The sequence below is a fragment of the Myotis myotis genome, unplaced genomic scaffold, assembly GCF_014108235.1.
Source record: "Myotis myotis isolate mMyoMyo1 unplaced genomic scaffold, mMyoMyo1.p scaffold_m19_p_11, whole genome shotgun sequence".
Taxonomy (NCBI): Eukaryota; Metazoa; Chordata; class Mammalia; order Chiroptera; family Vespertilionidae; genus Myotis; species Myotis myotis.
In genome coordinates, this window is record NW_023416315.1 from 42,216,585 (window position 1) to 42,242,890 (window position 26,306).

A 26,306-nucleotide genomic window follows, 5' to 3' on the forward strand; every position below is an offset into this window, starting at 1 on the left:
TGCCCCACTCAGCCAAACCAGCTAGGGTTTTACTTACATTCTTAAAGTCATTTATGAAATTGACTTTGCTGCTCCTCTTAATCCAAAGGTGAGACTTTTCCCCTGACCCCTTAAATCTGGACTGTCCTTGTTACTTGTTTTAACCAACAGAATGCAAAAGATGTGACATCATGCGACTTCAGAGCCTAGACCTCAAGAGGCCCTGCAACTTCTACCTTTCCCCTTTAGAACACCCACTGCCAAGTACAGAAATCCAGTTAAAATACCGAATGATCAGACAGCACGTGGAGAGAGCCCCGGCCACCAGTCCCCAGGCAGTGGGTAAAGCCATCTCAGACTTACCAGCCACAGTCCAGCAGCTGCATCCATGACTCAGGCAAGACAGAAGCAGACCTCCAAACGGGCACTGTCAACTGACACAGTCGTGAGGAATAATACGTTGTCAGAAGCAGGAAGTTCGGGGTGGATTATTACAAACAATTTATAACAGGTCAGAAAGTATAAGGTCAAACAGGAATGAACCACTTATTCAAACACAAGAAGCTATATGATTTTGAGTTTTATTTTCTGAGGGTAGAAACTACAAAATTGAACAGAAGAGAAAAAAAAACAACCACTAAAATCCTGAGAATCTGATTCAATATTTAATCCTTGTAGTCATTAATTCTGATACCTAATTTTAAATATAAGTGCTTTAATTTTATATTCACAAACTAATGACAACAATATACTAAAATGAATTTTGTTAGGGGTTTTTTAATAAGTATCAGAGGGTAGAAACCTCCCTACTACAACTTACTTTTTGTCTGTTCAACAGAAACATTTTTTTTTTAATCCTCATCAGGAGATATGCTCATTGATTTCAGAAAGAGGGAGAGGGGGGAAGGGAGAGAATTAGGGAGAAATATGGATGTGAGAGAGAACATCGATCGGCTGCCTTGCATACATGTCCCGACCAGGGACCAAACCCACAACCTAGGTATGCGCTCTGCCCAGGAATTGAACCCACAGCTTTTCAGTGCACGGGATGACACTCCAATCAACTGAGCCACCCTGGCCAGGTCAGCAGAAACTATTTTTTGTTAATCACCATTAACTTGTGCTGGGGTCCAACCCCAGCAGGTCCAGGGGTCCCGAAAGGTGTGGACGGAGTTGGCAAAGAAGGAATGACACGGAGGCAGCCTTCGGGCGATCATCATAGCCAGGTTCCTCTAGCCAGGATCTCCAGCCAAGTTCTGTCTAGGGTCTCCAGCTAGGTTCTGTGTCCATGTTCTATCGCTAGGTTCTCCAGCCAGGTTCTGTAGCCATGTTCCCTCGCTAGGTTCTCCAGCCAGGTTCTGTCCAGGTTCTCCAGCCAGGTTCAGTCACCAGGTTCTAGTCAGGTTCTCTTGCCATGTTCTATCCAGGTTCTGTCTCTAGGTTCTTCAGCCAGGCTGTCTCTCTAGGTTCTGTGGCCAGTTTCTGTCCAGGATCTTTTGCCATGTTCTCTCCAGCGAAGTTCTTCTGTCTCTAGGTTCTGTGTCCTGTTGTCTTGTTACATCTGTATTTATACCAGTTGATTCCAATCCTATCAATCTCTATTCCAAAGGTTAGGGCGTTTCTTATCTCCATTCCAGGGAGTAAAGATTATGTAGCTTAAGCATGATTGTTTGTAGTTAAAGTGATTAATTACCCGCCTGGCACTTTAGTTAAGGGGTTTTATTCCCTCCCTAACTTCAGGGGAAAATCCCTACCTGGGGAAACAACCTTTCTCAGAGAGGTGACCTTGGTTAAAACACATAGTGCCAAGAAGGTGAGCAAACATATTAAGAAGAGTATGCCATATATGCCAAGTCCCTTGAAATAGCAAGGATGGACTGGCTCCCGGCAAACTTGTAGTGGTCTTTCCCAAATATAGCAAGCTTGTATCCCTGTGGTGAATGTGAAAGACACTGATTTCAGGGAAATTAGCATCCAACCAGGTATCTCATACCCTTTGGCAATTAGAAAATGTTAAAGTGCCTGAAAGATAGACTCTATAATAGTGATTTCCAACCAGTGTGCCGTGGCATTTTTAATAACTGACTAGTCAGGGACACTGACCTCTTTTCCCTTAGACTGTCAAAAAAAAAAGTGACAACAGCAAACAGAATAGCTGTCCAAGGTGAATGAATCAAAATTATACCTATTTTTTGGTCATACTGGCCAAAAATACATTTTTTGATGTGCCATCAGATGAAAAAAGTTGAAAATCACTGCTCTACCATGATGTTCAGAGAAGGAATTTATAACCTTTACAGGTATCAATAAAAATATTTAAAAGTTAAAATTAGAGTTGCATTGTTAAATTTTGTAGAATTGCATTGTTGAGGCTTAAACTTTGCACAGTTCTATAATCACTATATTAAAATTTGCATTGCTGCTGCATCAGAGGAAGCTTAAAAATATTTCTACTTCGTATGCCAGTATAGGTTTAGAGAGCATGACTCTATTAATTTCTACATTTCCTTCAAGTTGACCCTCCTCCTTACCTCCCCTCAGCAACCCACCCCCAGCACCCAGTTTACATGGTCTAACTGGTAAGTGCTTAGTGCATAGTGAGTCTCTAGAGATGAGCGGAGTTCATCAGCTGCATCATATCCTGGAAAGCATGGAAAATCAGCTGAACCAGCTTCTCTGCGTCAGTCTCCGCACAGGATTTCCAGGCTGAGCAGGCCACCACAAACCTGCAAAGAACAAGTCATAAACAATGAAGTACAAGGCGAAAATCACAACCCCGAAAAGCTCCCCATGGCTGGCTGCTAGCGTGTGAAGCGCGACTTCCGCCTGGCATGAGGTACATGGAAGCTGACGCATGGAAAGTACAGGCTTCGTTACACATAATGCTGGGAACACTGAATGCGCTACGTAACTGATGACTAAGTACAAAGGGGGACAATACATGAGCCAGAACTCCCAGTGCTTGGAGCAAGGCCTTGCTGTGTTATAGAAACACCCACCTCTCCCCTAAAACAGACCTTCCTGCACGTGCTCTGAATGGAATGAGGTGGAATACGAATTCATGCCATTGTTTGCAATAAAACCTGAACTTTTAAAAAATATGTATTTTATTGATTTTTTACAGAGAGGAAGGGAGAGGGATAGAGAGTAAGAAACATCGATGAGAGAGAAACATCGATCAGCTGCCTTCTGCACACCTCCTACTGGGGATGTGCCCGCAACCAAGGCACATGCCCTTGACCAGTATCGAACCTGGGACCTTTCAGTCCGCAGACCGACACTCTATCTACTGAGCCAAACTGGTTAGGGCAAGCCTGAACTATTTTAAGGAAGAATACAGGACCTGAAAAGAGTAATAAATAAATAAATAAATAAATAAATAAATAAATAAATAAAATAATAAAATAAAATAAAATAAAATAAAATAAAATAAAATAAAATAAAATAAAATAAAATAAAATAAAATAAAGAAATATAAGGTGGGGGGAGCTACTTCTAGGAAAGCCAGAGAGAAACTCTCTTGGGACCATCTTCCACATATCTCCTCCGTCCTCCTGATGAAAAAAATCCCCGGTCTGGCAAGGGGTAGAGTGGCCCTGGAAGCTCAAGGACATAGGAAATGTGCTTAAAGCAGAAACTGGGCTACTGACTGACTCTCTTGGAATTGGCCTTCTCCTTTCCAGATCCTCAAATTTATTCTAGCAAAACATACGTTAAGCTCAAGGTAAAACCAAAATGTTGTGCAATGTAAAGCCGTGGACAACCGTGCAATTTTCACAACACTATAAAGAGACAGTATATATCTTTGACATGTGCTTTAGTTCAGCAGAATGAAGTAAAAACGTGCTCTGGCCAGGATAAAATGATGAGACTAATATCCAAGGGGATTATATTTGCTCGAAGACACACAGGAACCTACAGAAAGACCTGCCTGTTTTCACCCAGTGGTTTCGCATAACTTGTCATTTTCCAGCTACACTGCATGTAATTATCAAAGTTAGCAACATCTAAATATATTCCTTTGCAAAGATCAACAATTCCTATTTAAATGTCAAATTTCTCAGAAATTCCGTTATCTTTCTAAATTATAGAAAGAAATAACTATCTTCACAAAAAAAATGTACACAGAGGCCAGTAACAAAGAAAAAATGGCTTGTTCATCAGTAAAGAATTATTTTTGTTGCTTTCCCCTATAAATTGGTAAAGAATGTTTTAGAATGCTTAGAGTTGGTAATGATGTGATGAAATAAGGAAGGATATATTATCATTATTTGTAATAACGAAACACTTGAAATTGTACATTAAGAGGTTAAATTATGGAAATCCTTAAGACTAGACATTATTCAACCATTAAAATTGCTCAAAGAATAGTCTATACATTGGGAATTGCTTTAAATAATATTAAATGAATAAAATTCACACAAAGGACATGAAAATATTTATAATACAATCTACAATTTTCATTATTGTACAGAATTTTTATACTGAGCATGTAGTACATTTAAAATAAGATGCTATTTCAAAAATAAACCCATTTTCTTTAAGTCATACCATTTCACACTTAACAATCAATGAGAAAACCCTTCCAGACAGTTTACATGCATTTTCCATCTGCAGTGCCACCAAGCCTGCTCACTTCTTAGTTGCGTGCTGAATGCAGCTACATTATTGTTATTTTTTTCTGAGTTGCTCCGGTATGCAGCTCTCAGGCGTGCATCCGTGTTGAGCAGGGACTTCTTTGTTGAATTTACAGGTGGTTGTTTTGTTGAAATGTCAGGGGAAGAGGATAGACACACCCTCACCCGCCACTCCTCGGCCGTCACTCGCCACATTATGTTTTATAAGCTCCCCAGGCTCGGAAAGGTCCCTGTGAAGAGCCTGCCAGGCTGTGAACAGGGCCTTCAAGCCTTTCTCTCAATTCCATGTGTCCTTTTTTCTCACCTCTCTCTCCCCTACCAGGCTTTAATATTTTCTTTCTTATTCTTTCCACAAACTTAACTCAAACTCCAGAAACACAAATGAAATACACAATCAATGCCTCAGTGGTAAAAAAATAAATAAAATAAAATTACCCATTAACAAGAGGCAGGTGATAAAACAATCGGAATAACAGTGTAGGAAAGACATTCAAACAACAAACATGATAGCTTTCTTACTCTACAGCAGGGGTCCTCAAACTACGGCCCGCGGGCCACATGCAAATACAAATGCTGTATTTGTTCCCGTTTTGTTTTTTTACTTCAAAATAAGATATGTGCAGTGTGCATAGGAATTTGTTCATAGTTTTATTTTTTTAACTATAGTCCGGCCCTCCAACGGTCTGAGGGACAGTGAACTGGCCCCCTGTTTAAAAAGTCTGGGGACCCCTGCTCTACAGCACAGGAAGAATCAGCGGAGTGCCTCACCTGTCGTCTCTGATGTGGTAGAACACCCCGTAGCCGCTGTGTACCATGGGCACCACCACTCCCTGGACCCTTAGGTAACCAACCAGGCTTGTCGAGAGAACAAAGTTTCCACCTCCTCCACTGCAGCACAAAGGAAAGAGATTACATGAGGCTTACAGAAGCTCACACGGTTTCTGAAGAGCTTTCAACACGGGGATGGGAGTGGGAGTGGGAGTGGGGAGGCGGTAAAGTGGTCCTGGAAGCTCAAGGACATAGGAAATGTGCTTAGAGCAGAACCCGGGCTACCGACCCACTCTCTTGGAATTGGCCTTCTCCTTTCCAGACACTCAAATTTATTCCAGCAAAACATACATTAAGCTCAAGGTAAAACCAAAATGTGCAATGTAAAGCCGTGGAAAACCGTGCAACATAAAGCACTACATTCTATTACCTTCTGGAGAAGAGTGGGTCGGTAAAGAGCTCTGGGACAGGGAGACCTTCCTCTCTTGCTATGAGTGAAAGACCTAAAAGATGACGGTCAAATCCTGCAACGAAACCCCCAACCCGAAGTTAGAAAATATTGTCAACATGAGAGAATTTTGTTGAAGTTAGAGTAATTACAGTGTGAGTACCTTTTCCAGTTGAACAGTCTTTCATCATTTTATTATGTTTTGCAAAAGCTTGTAACATCATCTGCTTCCTCTCAAGAGCCTGTGTTAAAAAAACAAGAGATACTTCAATAACAAACGGTAGAGAAACCAAACAAATAAAAAAACCTGAGCTCAAAGGAATGAGGCTGCGGGTAATGGGGGAGGGGCAGGGTTTTCCAGGAAGGCCTTGGCACACGTGCTGCCGTGTCTTTTCCTCGCTGTCGCTGCTTTTCCTTTCCTACGTGCCCTGCATCTCGGTTCTTTTTTTCCAGAGACAGGAAAACAGGAACTTATGGGCAGCACTGAAGCAACATTGTCAAGTGTAAAGAAAGAAGCAACTCTGACTTCAAACTAAAGAATAGTCATACAAAATGATAATGATGCAGTGCTATGAAATTAAAACAAAGTAACATATACTATGTCTATCAAAAGTAAAAAACAAATATAATGGAGTAGTGGGAAGGAACTATCCTGTTGTCTAAATGCTTCCAAAACATTTAGAAACAAAACAAAACAAATAAAACTGTTCTGGTTCTCACATATGAGAACAAGAATCTGTGATTTCAGAAACGTTCCACCACATTCAGAAAAACGTCCTCTCCTGAAGAGTCCCAGGTTTGATTCCCGTCAAGGGCATGTACCTGGGTTGCGGGCACATCCCCAGTAGGGGGTGTGCAGGAGGCAGCTGATCGATGTTTCTCTCTCATTGATGTTTCTAACTCTATCCCTCTCTCTTCCTCTCTGAAAAAAAATCGATATATTTAAAAAGAAAAATGTCCTCTCGAAACACCTTGGGGGTGTCTGCATCTCCCTGGTGTTACTCTAAAGGGAGAGCAATCGTAGTAAAATACTCGAGGCACTGACGATGCTGTGCTTAGAAAAGGCACCCATGGGCTTCCTCTCAGGGGCTCCCCTTTCCTGTTCTTTCCACCTATGTCCTTCCCTGGCAAATGAACAAACAGATGTTTCGAAAACTTCAGGCGAAAAAAGTCTGACAGCATTTTACTGAGCCAGGGGAGTTGAGGGAAAGAAGCTAGTTCTTTAAGGGTCAAGGCTCCCTGAGAACAAAGAAATTCTGTTCATTCTCCTTTTCAAACGCTCACACTGGCCGCAGGATCCTGCATGGATTGGCACCACCTGACGGCTTCCACTGTACACGATCGCACCGTCTCCGTTCGGCCATGATAAAAAAATCTTGTCATGGCTGTTTCATAGCAGCAACCAGGGCTACAAGGAAAAAAACGGAATAAGAGAATGTATTATTCTAACAAAAATGCTCTGTTATTACCTTACGCTGGCTTTAGTCAGAGACTAAGTTCTATTAACACAAGACTACAGTTGAGACTTCCAACAACGAAGATGCTAATTCCAATATCAAAGAATAAAAACTACCCTGGTACACAGGGCCTAGTGTGAAATGGAGTGTTTCAAAGGGTTGGCTGCAGTCCGGGTGTGCACACTGGAGTCTGTGGCAGGTGGCCCGTGTGACTGCCCCACAGTGATCCCTGTCTCTCGCTATTCGTGCCCTTCACTTTGAATGTGGGATGGACTTAGTGACTTACTTCACTAAGAGCTCACTCACTCTTACTCTCACCTCCTTGCTCCGAGGAAAGCCAGCTGCCATGCTGGGAGCTGCCCTGCAGAGAGGCCCAGGTGGCGAGAAACTGAGGGAGGCCTCTGTGCAACAGCCTGGGAGGAACTAAATCCCACAAATAACCACACGTGTGAGCCTGAAGCAGATCCGCTCTGAAAGTACCTGCAGATGAGAACACAGCCCTAGCTGACACCCTGACCATAACCTCACAACAGAGCTGAAGGCAGAGGCACCGAGCTAAGCCGCAACTGGATTGTTGACAGAAAATGTGAGGTGACATGCCCTGGTGGGTGTGGCTCAGTTGGTTAAGCATCGTCCCTTGTCCCGAAAGGTTGCCAGTTCAGTTTTTGGTCAGGGCACATGCCCAGGTTGCGAGCTTAATCCTAGTCACAGTGCATGCCGGAAGCAGTCAATCAATGTCTGTCTGTCTGTCTGTCTCTCTCTCTCTCGCTCTTGCTCTCGCTCTCTCTCTCTCAGGAAAAAAAAGGTAGGAAAAAAACACTGGGAGTTAGAATGAAGTAGCTATGGTAAAGATATATCTTTGGAGTTCAAGAGCCTGAAGATGGAAAATGAATGTCTCCATGCTCAAAGTCACTAATTATACAAGAGATGCAAATCAAAACGACAATGCGGTATCATCTCACACCTGTCAGAATGTCTATCATCAACAAATCAACAAACAACAAGTGTTGGAGAGGATGTGGAGAAAAAGGAACCCTCTGCACTGCTGGTGGGAATGCAGACTGGTGCAGCCACTGTGGAGAACAGTATGGAGCTACCTCAAAAATCTAAAAGTGGAACTCCCATTTGACCCAGTGATCCCACTTCCAGGAATACATCCCAAGAAACCAGAAACACCAATCAGAAAGGATATATGCACCCCTATGTTCATAGCAGCACAGTTCACCATAGCTAATATTTGGAAACAGCCTAAGTGCCCATCAGCAGATGAGTGGATTAAATAACTGTGGTACATCTACACAATGGAATACTATGCTGCGGTAAAAAAGAAGGAACTCTTGCCTTTTGCAACAGCATGGATGGAACTGGAGAGCATTATGCTAAGTGAAATAAGCCAGTCAGAGAAAGATAAATACCACATGATCTCACTCATTTGTGGAATATAGAGAACAGCATAGACTGATGAACAGGGACAAATCCAAAGACAGAGAAACAGCGATCAGGCTATCAATCCCCAGAGGGAAAGTAGGGGAGAGAGGGGGTAAGGGGAAGAGATCAACCAAAGGACTTGTATGCACGCATATAAGCCAAACCAATGGACATGGACAACAGGGGGATGAGAGCATGAGTGGGGGGGGGGGGGGGAAGGATGGGGGTTAATGGGGGGGATGAGGACACATTTGTAATACCTTAACTAATAAAAAATTAAAAAAAAAAAAGAAGAAATGAAAACTGCAGCAGGAAGGCCGGGGAGGGTTGGGGGGCAGAAGCGGGGGGGTAAGAGATCAACCGAAGGACTTATATGCATGCATATAAGCATAACCAATGGACATAAGACACTGGGGAGTAGGGGAGGCCAGGGGATTGTCAAGGGCGGGGGGAAAAAGGAGACATATGTAATACCCTTTGTAATACTTTAAGCAATAAAAAAAGAAAAGAAAATGAATGTCCCTCACCGTCCATGAAGTCTATAATAGGCCAGCTGAAGTGCAAGCTGAATAAATGTATCAGGGTGAAGCATCTTCTTCTTGGTTAGCTTTTTGCCAAAATGTGTAAAGGAATACGCCACAACCTGCAGATCAGATGCCTAACAAAAAGAATTAAACGGGAACGGTGAATAATCAGCTAAGAAGAACATCCCAAAGATAGCCAGGTTATCATTTACATTAAAGTAATCCAGACACAGTTATTAGAGCTATAATTTAAGTGTTTCATACTGTCATACTTAGATACTAGCCAAGTACACACTTATTTTTATATACAATAGTTAAAAGAGATAGCATGCCCTGGCCAGGTGGCTCTGTGGGTTGGAGTGTTGTCCAGTACACCAAAAGGTTGCGGGTTCTATCCTGGTCGGGTGAGTATGGGAGGCAACCAATTGATGTTTCTCTCTCTCTCTCTCAAGAAAAAAAAAAAAAAAAAAAGTAACAAAAAAACATAGGATAAAAAAAGAGAGAAGGCATTACTATCTAAAAGAAAAGTTAAAAAAAAAATCTACCTGCTTGAGATACTGGGCTTTAGCTTGACTGATGTCACTTAATACTTTCTCATCCACAGTGAAAACAAGCTCCTCTGGAAGTGGCATATCCCGTGCTTTTTCTGAACCCTGTGAGTAGGGAAGAATTAAGAATATTATATTTATAAAAACATGAGGAGAAAGAAAGCTAAAATATTTGTTCTAACATACCTTCCATCTTCCTTCATTCTCCAAAATCTTCTCATCAACATAATAGCTGATGCTTACCATAACCATTGCATCATAAGGAGCATGCTGAAATGAAATACACATTATTTTGAATACATTATATCCAGTTGAAACTTGACCCAATATTTTATTTTCACTCTTCCTCCATTCTTTCACACATGTGCCCTGACCAGGAATTGAACCAGCAACCTCTCGGTCCATGGGACTATGCTCAACCAACCGAACCACACCAGCCAGGGCAGTGGCCACTTTTTTTTCTTTTTCTTTTCCGCTGTGCAACCTGCTTCGGTTCCTGCAGCCCATGAGCAGAGGCCGGGCGATGGTTCAAGGCTGCAGCGTGCTCTGGCCTGGGGCATATGAGAGACCCTGGGGGACAGGCCTGCCACCAATCCAAACCCACGCACTCATTTTTAAACAGCATGTTACGTGTATTGCCTTCATATAAATGAAATAAAAATGGTCACACTTAGGTGGACAAATAAAGCAGCAGGAAAGCATTAGAATTTTTCTTATTTTCTAATTTTTTGAAAGTATTAGCTTTCCACCAGGGGGTGGATTGGTAGAATTTTAAGTTGAAGAGATGTATATCCATGAGTCTTACTCTTTGTAACTGGTTCCACTAAGAGTTAGAGATTAATACCATTATCCTAAATGAAACAATGTATGTGATGTCTGTGAAAATTCTTTGTAAATCTATAAAGCACTACACAGTTGCGAGATGCAGTTAGAAAAGGGGTTTGTCAGTTTGTTAGGTGAGCTGTTACTGACAGGTGGCCTCAGCTGCTTGAGCATCTTGTACTGACCTCCCTCATGAGCCCTTCCTGATATTGTGGCTGCTACCTACTTGGCAACATTACACTGTGCTCCGAGGCTCCACTGGGCCCTGGTCCAGGGCAGCAGAGCTATGCCGTGTTGGGCTGATATGTTAGACACCTTGTTTCTCCTTGTGAACCTGGGCCGCCCATGTGGGCTGTGTTTATAAGTTAAGCCCCCCTTCTTCCTCCCCGAGGCTGTCACGTTCAGTTCATGAATGGTGATTGGATTTAACATAAAGTGGTAGCAGCAGCACAGAGAAAAAGGCTGTCTGATGGAACTGCCATCAAAGGAACATGGAGAAAATATGGCAGAAAGTTTGTCCTTCAAAATAAACGATGGAAAAATTCATTAGCTGCAATTCCTTTCTCTAGATATAGCTTTCAAACCTGTAACACCGTGTTACCCAGCCCATCTCCCCACAGTCCTTAAACACTGAGCATTATTTCTGCCACTTCTGAACACTCATGGAGATATGTGAATGAAATTATTATGCTTTTTCACTCATCTAGTGGGCCCATGTCTTTACCTAAAGTTCATGACCATCCTCTATTTGGCCTTCAGATCGTCTGCCATCCCCCTATGCTTTTGCACAGTGCTCTTACAATTCCAGCTCACCTTCAATTGCATCCATATGCCTGCTCTGACTTCCAGTACAAAAAGCAAGTATTTTCTTTACATGGTTCATGTTTACTGCACACCCTCCCCATTACCTGATTCGGTGCTTCCAACTTTAAATATTTGTTCTTTCTCAGAAAATAAAATATGACAATTACTATACTTTACAATATTCATATTCTGATCACTAGATGATAAGGGCATTTGAGAATTCTGCACTTCTTTTCATGTTTCGGGCTGGATTCCCAGCAGGGAGCCTGCAGGAGGCAGCTGGTGATGTTTTTCTCTCCCTCTCCCTTCCTCTTTCTAAAATCAATAAAAACACACTTTAAGTAATAAATAACAAATAATAAAGTTGTGGACGTTGGTTCTGAGTCCACACCCCACTATCTGCTAGCTGTGCAATTGTGAGAAAGTTACTTAATTCTTTAAGTAAATTGCCTCTTCTCTTAGTAGGGATAGTAAGCATTATGATTTTCATAATGCTTATACAGAACCTGGCTCACACAATAATCAGTTAACTACTGTGACTATTAACAACTAATGTTTACTACATGCTTCTATGTGCCCTTCACAAAGCCCTACAACAAAGCCTATGTAGACAAAACAAACTCATTGACCCCAGGATTTTAAATCCCAAGAGGGAAATGTGATTAATTAGCATAATCACAAAAGCACGAATATATTCAAGTATCAATGGATGAGAACAGCCACAGGGGTTTGAATTAAGAACAGTTTTATGCCAAAACCGGTTTGGCTCAGTGGATAGAGCGTCGGCCTGCGGACTGAGAGGTCCCAGGTTCGATTCCGGTCAAGGGCATGTACCTGGGTTGCGGGCATATCCCCAATAGGAGATGTGCAGGAGGCAGCTGATCGATGATTCTCTCTCATCGATGTTTCTAACTCTCTCTCTCCCTTCCTCTCTGTAAAAAAAATCAATAAAATATATATTTAAAAAAAAAAAGAACAGTTTTACTTTACAGTATGTATATACTTACTAATGATGTTTTACATAGGTTAAATTGCATTTTCTGTAACATCTTAGGTTACAAGGGAAATCTACCTGGAATTTTAAAAGCAGATTACATGTGGAGATAATCAGACTGATTTTATGAATATATGGGTGTTAATGAATACACATAAGACATGTCCATACACTTACTATTACTGCATGAAAGCATTTCAGTTGTGTTGAGATGTACACTCATAATGAGACCAATATTCTTTATTCAGAGATAGAAAAGATCATGGAATTTCTTTTCATTCTGAATTTGAGCAAACAGCAGGATGTTTGTTGCTATTAGTAAAATAGTGCAAGGTGTTATTGTTTTGGGGGGGTTGGGGGTTGGGAATGAAGGAGGAAAGCAAGATGATGAGTTCTTCTTGATGATGAGAGCAACTCAGCCCCATGTAACAATATAACATACAGTGAAGCAAAACTCTCAAAATGAGAACAGGTAAAACTGGAAAAGTAGAATTGCAAGCCACCTACATAAAAATGGCCTTGAAAGTATTAAACCAGGGAAGACGGCAGGCACGGGGAAGAGGTATGACTATTAAGGTCAGTTTTAGAACAAACAAACAGGGAAGGACTGGCAAGAGGGCGGAGGCAGTGCCAGAACCGTATGAGGAGGGGTGTCAGCTGCAGCAGACAGGTCCAAGAGAAACGGAGGGCAAAGGGCAGGCGGCAGTCAGCTCCTCACCACGGAGTTTCCAGGGACTAGTGAGGATATAAACCAGACAGAGGAGATGAAGAAGAATCAAAGAGAAGCTGAAGAGTAGAAAACTGAGGCAATTAACAAGAAACATTTTGTCAACACTGGACTCCAAGGAAGAGCAAAGACAACAAAACTTCAAAATGACTCATGGCAACCTTTCACTCTGGTGAGCTACTATAATAGACACCTAATTTCATTACCTACTCATTAGTCACTCCACCTTTGTGTGATAATTACAACTTCATTTTCCTTTAGGCAACCACCACATATCTTTGTGGTGGTTTGAATAAGAGTGATTCTACCCCTAGGTCCCAAGGTTTGGCTTGTGACCCAGACCAGGTGAATCAGAGTACCCGATTGCCTGGAATGGGCACAGGTTCACATTTGACAATCACATGAGCGCTATCCCCAGGACTTCTGCTGGTACCACTGGGGGGAAATAACTGGCTATTTCCATAGGGAAGAGATCTAATCTGTGAAAAGAGCTGAGAAGGCAGGAGATTGTGGATACAACAATCAAATGGGATAGTCTACCTAAATATAAAGCCAAACATAGGAAAGCCGTACCAAAAACTGGAAAGAGTAATTTCTAATGAAAGTGTTGGGACACTGGAAGGCAGCTTGACCCAAATGTAGCTGCATACCTAGGCCAAAAAATATCTTCTTAAGCTAATGCCCATTTGATTTAGGTTTGTATCACCTAAAACTGAATAAATCACTGAACGTTAATAGGTCTTTTTAGTATTTTGCAGTCACTAAATGCTTTTAGAGCAGTGGTTCTCAACCTTGCTAATGCCGCGACCCTTTACTATAGTTCCGCATGTTGTGGTGACCTCCAATTTCATTGTTACAAATTGAACGTAATTAAAGCATAGTGATTAACCACAAAAACAATATTTAATTATATATGTGTTTTCCGATGGTCTTAGGTGACCCCTGTGAAAGGGTCGTTCGACCCCCAAAGGGGTCGCGACCCACAGGTTGAGAACCGCTGTTTTAGAGGAAGGCCATCAAAAACTAACAGAAGTCCCATTTGCTTTTTTTCTCCTTAGTTTCCATTGTCCTAGGAGCTGTAACGGTAAAGATATGTTACGACGTATGTCTGATATTTTGCTGCCTATGGATTCTTCTAAGATTTTTATGGTTTCCCGTCTTACATTTAAGTCCTTTATCCATTTTGAGTTTATTTTTGTGTATAGTATAAGTTGGTGGTCTAGTTTCATTTTTTTGCATGTATCTGACCAATTTGCCCAGCACTATTTATTGAAGAGACTGTCTTGACTCCATTGTATGCTCTTGCCTCCTTTGTCAAATATTAATTGAGCATAATAGGTTGGGTCGATTTCTGGGTTCTCTGTTCTGTTCCATTGGTCTATGTGTCTGTTCTTATGCCAGTACCAGGCAGTTTTGAGAACAGCGGCTTTGTAATACAGCTTGATATCTGGTATTGTGATCCCTCCAACTTTGTTCTCCTTGCTCAGGATTGCTGTGGCTATTTGGGGTCTTTTTTATTCTATAGCAGCACAATTTACAATAGCTAAGATTTGGAAATAGCCTAAGGGCCCATCAGCAGATGAGTGGATTAAAAAACTGTGGTACATCTACACAATGGAATACTACGCTGCTGTATAAAAGAAGGAATTCTTACCATTTGCAACAGCATGGATGGAACTGGAGAGCATTATGCTAAGCGAAATAAGCCAGTCAGAGAAAGATAAATATCACATGATCTCATCCATTTGTAGAATATAATGAACAACATAAACTGATGAACAAAAATAGATCCAGAGACAGAGAAGCATCAATCAGACTGTCTAACCTCAGAGGGAAGGCAGAGGAGGAGGGGTAGTAAGAGATCAACCAAAGGACTTGTATGCATGCATATAAGCATAACCCATGAACACAGACAGTAGGGGGGTGAGGGCATGTGCTGGGGGGTGGGAACAGCCAGGGAGAGGTCAATGGGGGAAAAAGGAGACATATGTAATACTTTAAACAATAAAGAATTTAAATTTTTAAAAAACAAAAAATCTACATCATACTATACTCTATGCCAAATTACATACTTTATGAAAAGTGTTACAATGAAATTACAAGTGTGTCCTGCAAATCTGACTAAGGTTGATTTTTAAATTTTCTTGATTCATAGACCTCCTGACTATCTACCAGAAGATGACAAAGTAGAGCTAATGAACAGCATGGGAGAACAGAAGAGAAATAAGCAAAGATTTTTTGTTGTTGTTTTATAAAGAAGGTAAAAATGGTATTAAATACCAGACATTTTAATATCCATAGTGAAATAAATAATGTTCCATAGAGCATGTGTCATTTTGGGAAAATAGTTACAAAATTACTGGTAAATCTAGAAATATCTACATATATTTCTCTGTGCATAGAACATATGCATAACGCTGTATATCTTTTAAAATAGGTTATAATTCTCAACAGTGAATTTTAAAGTGCTTATTCTACATGAAAATATATGCAAATTCAACTTTGCACATATACACCAAACTATCAGCTTTACTACAGATGAAAAGAACTTGTTCTACACTCTACTTTCACTGAGTAGAATTCATAACCAAACCTTTTATGATAATGACAGAAAAATGAAGAAGTGTTTACTCATATTTCCACACCATAGCATAAATATTGTAGCTTATTGCCATTAAATCAACCTAAAAGATAAAAAAGAAAAAATAACTATAGTAAGTTACTTACATCACAATTACAGCCTAATACTCCATTAGAAAAGGAAATCAAGTTATAGGATTTGTCACCCCAGCGTACTGTTGGATCTCCAGTGAGGACCATTGCAATTACCTAAAATAATTTAATATTTCCAAATTAAAGGGATTTTAATATTGATTTGTAAGTATTTTATCTTAAACATAAACACACACACACACATATATACATATATGTAAATATAGTCTCACTTTTCCCATTCAGCTAAACCAGTGGTTCTCAATCTTCCTAATACCGCGACCCATTAATACAGTTCCTCATGTTGTGGTGACCCCCAACCATAAAATTATTTTCGTTGCTACTTCATAACTGTAATTTTGCTACTGTTATGAATCGTAATGTAAATATCTGATATGCAGGATGTATTTTCATTGTTAAAAATTGAACATAATTAAAGCATAGTGATTAATCACAAAAACAATATGTAATTATATATGCGTTTTCCGATGGTCTTAGGCAACCCCTGTGAAAGGGTCGTTCGACCCCGAAAGGGGTCGCTACCCACAGGTTGAGAACCGCTGAGCTAAACCAAATTTAAATAATGATAACAGTTATACTCAAGAGGTAATAATTCTGGTCCTCTAGATATTTCTTAAAAATTTCAAGAAATCCTCTATAAAAGAGAATGCTAGTACAATGTTCATAAATGTTTCGAGAACATACAACTGAAAGGACAATGCTTTTGCAACTTGAATAGTGTTAAGAGGCCTTGATAAATTCAGTCATTAAAATTTAGTTACGAGAAAAATATTTCAAAATTCAGATCTCACCACACCTGTTTTTCAAACAGTAGATTTTGGCCCACTAGTTGAGTCATGAAATGAATTTAGTGTATCACAGTATGTATTCTTTACAAAAAGAAAGAATCAAATAAAACATAAATATCAGAGTACATCACAGATAATAAAAGTAATTACTGTTTTGTGAAACTTCTATTATATACATGTGTGTGTATAAGCATGTGTGTGTGTGCATGTGTGTGTGTAGTAAGCTGCAGTTTAAATGTATGTCTAACTGTAGATTGCAGTAAAAAAGACTGCATTAAAACATATTCTTCCTCTAGAAGTTTAGTGATTCTGCCGTAACCGGTTTGGCTCAGTGGATAGAGCGTCGGCCTGCGGCCTAAAGGGTACCAGGTTCGATTCCGGGCAAGGGCATGTACCTTGGCTGTGAGCACATCCCCAGTAGGAGGTGTGCAGGAGGCAGCTGATCAATGTTTCTCTCTCATTGATGTTTCTAACTCTCTCTCTCCCTTCCTCTCTGTAAAAAAAAAATCAATAAAATATATTTTTAAAAAAAGTTTAGTGATTCTTTTGCTAAATAAATAAATAAATGAGTTAAAGTTGGTTTCTAGCCACAAGTTTTTTCAATTCTGTATTATTTTATTGCTATAATTTCATACTGATGAATGCATTATGAAATAATTTAAGTGAGACTTCTAAAAATATGACTTTCACCTTTTATTATTTCCCAGGAAATGATATTTTCCCGGGGGGGGGGAAGGTAAAGCCACATTTACCCTTAAACTCACTACCATCAGTTTGTTCACTAACACCTAATGATAAAATAAATTACTTATAGTTTGATATAATTCTTAGGATAGAACTCAACAGCTAAAGTTTCAAGGCACACTGGTATGGGTCACAGGTAGGTTCTCATGTCACCATTGGCATGAGAAGCTCATTTAGCCCAGTGACCTGTGCAAATTTTCTGTATACGCATTCAATAAAAGTGTAGAGAAACACTGATATGGGATTTGCAAACAATAGTCATACTTCTTTAAACAACATACAAGATTTATCTAACTGGACCTAAACAATGTGGAAAGAATTCACAAAGCATTATTTATCTACTAGAGGCCCAGTGCACAAATTCGTGTACAGGTGGGGTCCCTTGGCCTGGCTGGCGAGTGGGGCCGATTGGGGCCAACCAGCCAGGGGGAGGGACCATGGGAGGTTGGCCAGCCACGGGAGGTTGGCTATGGGAGCGCACTGACCACTAGGGGGCAGCTCCTGCTTTGAATGTTTGCCCCCTGGTGGTCAGTGTGCATCATAGCTACTGACCGGTTGTCCAGTCGTCCGGTCGTAATCATTGCCTAAGTCAGTGGTCGGCAAACCGCGGCTCATGAGCCACATGTGGCTCTTTGGCCCCTTGAGTGTGGCTCTTCCACAAAATACCACGTGCAGGCATGCACGTACAGTGCGATTGAAACTTCGTGGCCCATGCACAGAAGTCGGTTTTCGGCCTGGGCAAGTCTATTTTGAAGAAGTGGCGTTAGAAGAAATGGGGGGTGTCGGTCGTTTGGGCAACGGGAGACGCAGCGCAGGCAGGCCGTGGGATATGCAGCGCAGGGGAGGTACACTGTTTTGAGGTACGTTCACTGAGGTCGACCCCTTCCAACTCTCCCACCCACACTCGTTTATCTGAAACAAGTATACAAGACGAGTGTGGATGGGAGAGTTGGAAGTGGTCGACCTCAGCGAACGTACCTCAATCAGATTAAGGACGTTTTTAACAAAGGCCAGCTTAGGAGTACCCTAATTAAGTTAATAACAATGTACTTAACTATATAGTTTAAGTTTAAAAAATTTGGCTCTCAAAAGAAATTTCAATCGTTGTACTGTTGATATTTGGCTCTGTTGACTAATGAGTTTGCCGACCACTGGCCTAAGCGACCTGATGACCGGATGACCAGTTGCTATGACACGCACTGACCACCAGGGGACAGATGCTCAACACACAGGTTCGGGTTCCCTCCTGTCTGGATTGGGCCTACGGGGATCAGGCTCCCTCCTATCTGGATCGGGCCTGCGGGGATCTGACTGAAACTGGCTATCCAACATCCCCCGAGGGGTCCAGGATTGCAAGAGGGCGCAGGCCAGGCCAAGGGATCCCACCATGCACCGGGCCTCTAGTATAGATTATAAACTTCAATTTGGTACATGTATATATACCATGTAAGAAAATGTAAGAAAACATTTTAAGAGCCTGCATATAACAAAATAATCTTCTCATGTTCAATACATACAAGAGTCCTTCAGAAAAAATTTGTGGGAAGAAATAACAAAACAAGATAGTTAAGTACCTGTGAATAATCTTCTGGTGTTACATGTGGACTGTCATCCTCTAAGGAATACACCAGCAAACTGCTCTGAATTTTTTCCAACCTAGTCAAGTTCTCTGGATCAAGATTAATCAAATAGTCTCGTGCCTAAAGGAGATAATGATTAAATGTTACAAATTAATACTATATCCAGGAAAGAAAAGGTTCATTAAGACAAGTATATAATTAATAATGTATTAGATATCTGAAACTTGCTGGGAGTAGATCTTAAAATTTCTCATCACAAGAAAATAAATTTGTAACTGTGTGACACGTTAACTAGCCACTGTGGTGATTATTTCACAATATGTACAAATATCAAATCATTATGTTATACACCTGATTACAGTGTAATGGTCTATGTCAATCATAGCTCAATTAAAAGAAGAAAAGTGTACATTATAACCTTTGCCCATCGAGTTCGCTCCTCGCTAGTTAATGCTGCCACCCCAGGTCCATCAGGTTCGCTATGGCACTTCCTGTGGATGTATGTCAGTTGCCTTACGGAAGATTAAAGAAAGAGGATTCAAAAAGAGCATAGGCAGGATCACTAGCTACTTTGGCCTTTAATAGGTCATGTTTACCGTGTTTAAATGCTTTGATATATTATCCAAAGAAAGGGGTTATAATCTCAACGGTAATGGATCTATTTCCAATACCACATCATTTTTTAAAAAGAGAACTACATGATTAATTAACACCAAAAGTGTATCTGACAATAAACTTAATAAATTTGGTGTTTGGCCGATATAATTTATGCTTTTAAAATGTACATGTACTTTCAGGGTTTAAGTAAATACCCCTTACACAACAGAGAAATTGAATTATATTCTACACATCTTATCTAGCTGAAAACTATGTACATAAATACAGCGTGTCCCCCAAAAATGTATACACACTTCAACCGCTGATTCTTTCTTTTCAGATTTAACCCATTAGAATAATTATTCAAAGTGCATATACAATTTTTAGGACACCTTATATTTAATGGAAGACTTACCTATACCAAATTAGTATTTGTGTTAAATCCAACAAACATTTAAGTACCATTTAGTCCATGTTGTTATTAGTTACAACCATTATATTTTAAAGACTCTATTAGCTAAGAATAAATTCTTTCACCCCATAACATTCTATATTCCCAGTTTGGTGAGTTTAATGTAATTTTTATTTTTATTTTTTTAAAATATATTTTATTGATTTTTTACAGAGAGGAAGGGAGAGGGAAAGAGAGTTAGAAACATTGATGAGAGAGAAACATCGATCAGCTGCCTCTTGCACACCCCCTACTGGGGAAGTGCCCGCAGCCAAGGTACATGCCCTTGACCAGAATTGAACCTGGGACCTTTGAGTGCGCAGGCTGACGCTCTATCCACTGGGCCAAACCGGTTAGGGCAGTTTAATGTAATTTTCAAACAAATGGCCAGTAAATAACAGGGTTCTTCCATAAAGAAATACATTTTTATCAGTCAAAAATCTACAGAGGTTAGTTTCAGCCTTACTTCCTCATGGAACATGCTAAAAAATTACCTCAATTAAAAGCTTCCAAGCATTTCTCAGAAAGTGAGCTAATGTAGCTTAAAATATGATCACAAGGCACCACTAGCAGCCATCCCTTATTTGTGACTTTTTCATTCCAAACTGGAAAAAAATACAACTTTCAATTGTATTTTTGTTCCTTAACTATTTCTGTAATACTGATGAGGAAATAAACTCCTCCTCCTTGATTTGAACAGGAGTGGAGTCCTGGGCAGCAGTTTCTTCACCAAACAATCTGCACCTATGGGGCCGGGGTAAGGGACATGCCCTGTCTGTCCCTGTTTACTGTCTTTGCTAAATCTGATTTTGCTTTATTTAAAATAAAGTTTCGCCCTAGCCAGTTTGGCTCAGTGGAAAGAGCACCGGCCTGCAGACTCAAGGGTCCCGGGTTCGATTCCGGTCAAGGGCATGTACCTTGGTTGCAGGCACATCCCCAGTAGGGGGTGTGCAGGAGGCAGCTGATTGATGTATCTCTCTCATCGATGTTCCTAACTCTCTATCCCTCTCCCTTCCTCTCTGTAAAAAATCAATAAAAATATATTTAAAAAATAAAGTTTCTACAATTGGTGGGTATGTGGTGAGCACAGTGCCTGGGCATGAATTCTGAATGCTAAAGTAATAAAATCTACCTCAGCCTTTTTCTCCACATGGTATTGGTTGCTGCTCTTTCCTTACCACCTCAAGTCACCAGTTTTGACTATGAAACTTTCTCCTGCTCCCTGATATGGCCATTTTTATATTCAGTGGGAAATTATCGCCTCATAAAACATGGTCATTATTACAAAGAAATTACCAGAGAAAATGTGTTAAACCTGAAATGACATTTTAAGTTTGATAATAAAAGGTCAGATAATAACTGCCTACATCTTCAGCATTAAGACGTCCATATTTCCTAAATCAATCTACTGATTCAATGCAATCCCTATCAAAATCCCAATTGCATTTTTCAAAGAAATAGAAAAAAAAATCCTAGAACTCACAAGAAGCCACACAAAAAAAAACTCTGAATAGCCAAAGCAATTTTGAGCAAGAAGAAAAAAGCTGGAGGTATCACACTTCCTGATTTCAAAATAAATATATTACTACAAAGCGACAGTAATCAAAACAGTATGGTGTTGGCATAAAAACAGACATATACGCCCTACCCAGTTTGGCTCGGTGAATAGAACGTCGGCCTGCAGACTGAAGGGTCCCAGGTTTGATTCCGGCCAAGGGCATATGCCTGGGTTGCAGGCTCGCTCCCCAGTAGGGGGTGTGCAGGAGGCAGCCAATGGATGATTCTCTCTCATCATTGATGTTTCTATCTCTCTCTCCTTCTCCCTTCCTCTCTGAAATCAGCAAAGAAATATTTTTTTTAATGGACGTACACACAGTGGGACAGAATAGAGTGTGTATATATATATATATATATATATATATATATATATATACACATATATATATATATATATATAGAGAGAGAGAGAGAGAGAGAGAGAGTCCACTGAGGTTGCCAAAGGTGCCAAGAATACACAATGGGAAAAAGATAGCCTCTTAAATAAATGGTGCTGGGGAAACTGGATTGCACATACAAAAGAATGGAACTGGACCCCTATTTTATAGCATACACAAAAATCAATTCAAAATGGATTAAAGGTATAAATGTGAGACCTTAACAATAAAACTCCTAGAAGAACACATGGGGGAAAAGCTTCTAACAACCTTGGTAAGTATTTCTGATAGTGGAGAAGGGCACCTATTAAGAATAGAGCCACAGTTGTTTAATAATTATTCACCCTGCCTGGCCGGAGTGGCTCAGTGGTTAAGCATCAAGTTATGAACCAGGAGGTCACAGTTCGATTCCCAGTCAGGACATATGCCTGGGTTGTGGGCTTGATCCCCAGTGGAGGGCATGCAGGAGGCAGCCGATCAATGATTCTCTCTCATCATTGATGTTTCTCTCTCTCTCCCTCTCTGAAATCAATAAAAATATATATTTTTTTAAGTCTATATGTACATATAAGTAGATACATAAAGCTAGAATACAACAAACTAGTAACAGTGATTAATTCTGGGACAGCAGATGAAATTGGTAGTATTTGTAATGTTTTCCTTTTCTCCAACTAAAATATATTCATATATGCTAATAAAACTAAAAATTAATTTAAATTAAAAAGATAAAAATATTTTTTAATTCAGGATATGTAAAATTCTTAATTTTCTGTCATCTTATAAATAGGCAATTCTGAATTTATTTTTAACTCGTGCAAAAGCTTAAGACCTAATAAGATTCAAGAAAGTAGTTTGAAAACCTGAGAATCTCTGGCGGGGTGATCAAACATCCTTCATGGATTGCATCAAAGACAAAAACGCGGCCTCGGCACAGCACTACAATGTGAGTTGGGGAATACCCTTCGCTCTCTGGAAAAAACAACAGAAAACACAAAACCAAATCTTTCAAAGTTAAACAAGAGTAAAGTTGCATATACATTCCTCCAATATTTTATTTACCATGTATTCAGTAAGTCACATGAATAAAACACTCATAAGGTGATGGAATTCCAATTGCTATGATATAAATGCGTGCTCCCAAAACCTGTCCGTGTGAAACATCTAGAAATCCATGGGAGTTTCAAGTATTTGTACACCTTGAAAATCATATAAATTCCAACTACTACAGGGCTTTCTAGTTTTATTTACGGATAGGAGGGAGAAGGGGAAAGGATAGCAGAGGGACCCTGGAAGAGAGCTATTTGAATTAGCAAGTTTCTCTTTCATATTATGTTAATGTTGACTGCAATAATATCTAGCTATTATTTTTCAATAAAATAGTTTTAGGAGAATAAGGACACTGTATGTCTGAGTGGCAAAGGGAAAGAATTCTGCCCAATCTGTAGTTTTATTTAAAGCTCTGATAATGCCCGGTAAGCCACTGGTATCTGATTCTGTGTTTCCTTTGGCACACCTTAGCTCCCAAGAACTAGTTTCCTATAAACCTCAGACTATTCTGATTTAGCGTCATTTTTTCAAGTACTAGTCCCTTTAACAAGGGTCTTCTTGTAGGACTCCTGCTCCTTCCCTCTAAGAAATGGGGGGGAGTGAAAGAACAGTTAGAAAAGACATATATTGCCTCTGGAAGGAAATTTACTGGTTGATATTATGTACACGGAACTGTGCCAAATGCTTTACATATATTATCTCATGAAATCTATTCATCAACTATTTATTTTCTGATAGGACTACTAATTCTTCCTTTATATCCTATTTCCTCAAGTCCTAAGAGGTGAGGCATGCATTATCCTTGTCCCTCATGGCTAATCCCAACCCATTTCTTCTCTCCTCCTTCAACCCTCCCCCTTTCTCTTTTACATTTACCACCATGTAAATGTAAAAGATTCATACAAAAATAATAAATAATAATAATAAATGGGAGGAGGGTGACAGAAGGGTGCTACCTCAGGATGAGCCTAAGATGGAATATTTGAGCAAAGGAAAAGAAGGAGTGAATCATGAAAATATTTGATAAAGAGAGTTTGCTTGAACTGGTTTGCTTAAAGGAAAACAAGATCAGTGCAGCTATAGCAGGCAGATATGGTTGGGACCAGATCATACTGGCTTCAAAAAGGCTTTCAATGTTAAGTATGATGGGTTTTAAGCAAGAGAATAATAATGTGATCTAATTAATACTTTAAAAAGGTCACTCCAGCATATATACGGAGAAGAGATTATAAGAGGAAAGAGAATACACAGCAAGATCAATTAGGAAGTCACTGTAGGGGTCCAGATGATAATGATAGAAGTGGAAGGTGATGGTGGTTTTGACTGGAGTGTGATGCGTGAAAGAGACGAGAGCTCAATTTTTTTCCCCCTTTGAGAAGATATTATAGATTGGAACTACCCACTAAGAAGGGGAAACTGATAACACAGCAGAGAGAGAAAAGCAAGGTCCTTGATTAGGCAAGAGGAGGAGGAATCCAATGCACCACATAAAAGGGTTGTCCTAAGGCAGTGATGGCAAAGCTTTTGAGCTCGGCATGTCAGCATTTTGAAAAACCCTAACTTAACTCTGGTGCCGTGTCACATAGAGAAATTTTTTGATATTTGCAACCATAGTAAAACAAAGACATATTTTTGATATTTATTTTATATATTTAAATGCCATTTAACAAAGAAAAATCAACCAAAAAAATGAGTTCGCATGTCACCTTTGACACGCGTGTCATAGGTTCGCCATCACTGTCCTAAGGAGTCAGACAGTTTGTCCATTTTTAAAAAGGGAAGGCAAAATATATGACTGCGCAATAATGCATTGCAAGGGGGTTGTAGGATGGGCAAATACTTAAATGAGTATATTTCTATGACTGCTGCAACGAATTCCCACTAACTTAGTGGAAAGTACCACTAACAACACAAATGTATGACCTTACAAGTCTGGGGACCAGCAGTCTGAAATGTATCTTACTGGGCTAAAATGAAGGTGTCAGCAGATCTGTGTTCCTCCTGGAGACTAAGCAACAATGTCTCCTGGAGGCTGCCCACCTTCCTGGGCTCTGCCCCCATTCCTCCATATTTGAAGTCATCGAGGGGAAATCTTGACTTCCTCATGCTGCTGTCTCTGGTTTTTCTCTTCTGCCTTTCTTCCACTTGTAAGAACTCTTGTGATTACTTTGGGCCTGCCTGAATAATCAGGATAATCTCCCCATCTCAAGGTCAGTTTATTAAATTCATCAGCAACCTTAATTTCATCTACAATCTTAAATCCTCTTTATCATGTAATCTAACACATCCAACCGGTTCCATACTAGCCAAGGGAGGGAGGAGCCGGGTGTAAATTCTGCCTACCAGAATGGTAAATTTGGGAATGGGAAGATTGCTTGACATTTGTTGAGAATAAGAAAAGAGCTCATTAGCTGAGAATAAGGAAGGAGAAAGGCATGAAACAGCCTTTTCTGGGAGAATAACCTGACAAAAGAATACGGCAAGATAGTAATGTGGGTTCACTTAAGGCAGCAGTTCTCAACCTGTGGGTCGCGACCCCTTTGGGGGTCACCTAAGACCATTGGAAAACACATATTGAATATATAATTACATATTGTTTTTGTGATTAATCACTATGCTTTAATTATGTTCAATTTGTAACAATGAAAATACATCCTGCATATCAGATATTTACATTACGATTCATAACAGTAGCAAAATTACAGTTATGAAGTAGCAACGAAAATAATTTTATGGTTGGGGGTCACCACAACATGAGGAACTGTATTAAAGGGTCACGGCATTAGGAAGGTTGAGAACCACTGACTTAAGGTTTAACTGAGAAAAGTAAGTGTGGGGGGGAGGGAGAAAGAAAAAGAGAGAGAAGTAAATGAGGTTTTGTGGTTTTCTCTGGCCAAGTAAATTGCTAGGATAGGTATCTTGGATATGTAGAGGTAAAACTAAAAATTGAATTTTAAACAGTGTTATAAATTTCAGGGGTGCAGTGGGGAGGAAGCAGGTGGGCAAAGATTTCAATGCATATGCTACAGAGTGATTACAGTGAAGAATCATAGAAAGAAGTGAAGATTGGGGTGGGGGGGGAGGGATGGAACTATGAAGAACTGTAGGGTAACTGAATTGTAAGTCACAATGTGGTCAAAAAATAGCTGAGGTGGACTACGAAAGGAAGTGAGTGGTGAAGAGAAGGTGGATATCAGACTGAGATGCTTTTAACTGTAATGTTAGAGATGATGGAGTTTTTGATAATAACAAGGTTAGGGCATTGCCATGGGAGTGGGTTGCTGCTTGAGAAGGAG

General features: G+C 40.1%; 1 protein-coding gene and 1 non-coding gene across 10 annotated transcripts in view; both read right to left on the reverse strand.

The window, feature by feature from the left end:
- Window positions 1-1,744: 1,744 nt before the first annotated feature.
- CROT (carnitine O-octanoyltransferase) overlaps window positions 1,745-26,306 on the reverse strand; it is a 44,893-nt gene continuing 20,331 nt past the window's right edge. For 3 of the 9 annotated variants that reach the window (XM_036328315.1, XM_036328312.1, XM_036328313.1), the window contains 12 exons: window positions 22,824-22,932; window positions 19,400-19,493; window positions 18,976-19,101; window positions 15,864-15,965; window positions 9,976-10,059; window positions 9,787-9,894; window positions 9,245-9,375; window positions 7,117-7,240; window positions 5,996-6,074; window positions 5,815-5,908; window positions 5,385-5,504; window positions 1,745-2,705 (listed from right to left, as the gene is read on the reverse strand). In XM_036328315.1, the coding sequence (XP_036184208.1) occupies window positions 2,585-2,705; window positions 5,385-5,504; window positions 5,815-5,908; window positions 5,996-6,074; window positions 7,117-7,240; window positions 9,245-9,375; window positions 9,787-9,894; window positions 9,976-10,059; window positions 15,864-15,965; window positions 18,976-19,101; window positions 19,400-19,493; window positions 22,824-22,932 (1,292 nt within the window). In that variant the 3' untranslated portion in view covers window positions 1,745-2,584. Of the gene's footprint in view, window positions 2,706-5,384; window positions 5,505-5,814; window positions 5,909-5,995; window positions 6,075-7,116; window positions 7,241-9,244; window positions 9,376-9,786; window positions 9,895-9,975; window positions 10,060-15,863; window positions 15,966-18,975; window positions 19,102-19,399; window positions 19,494-22,823; window positions 22,933-26,306 lie in introns of those variants that run through there. The other 6 variants (XM_036328314.1, XR_004970920.1, XR_004970919.1 and 3 more) reach the window with 6 other exon arrangements.
- On the reverse strand, window positions 10,263-10,395 carry LOC118666678. Its single transcript, XR_004971028.1, has one exon. It is a non-coding gene; the product is annotated as a small nucleolar RNA SNORA42/SNORA80 family (small nucleolar RNA).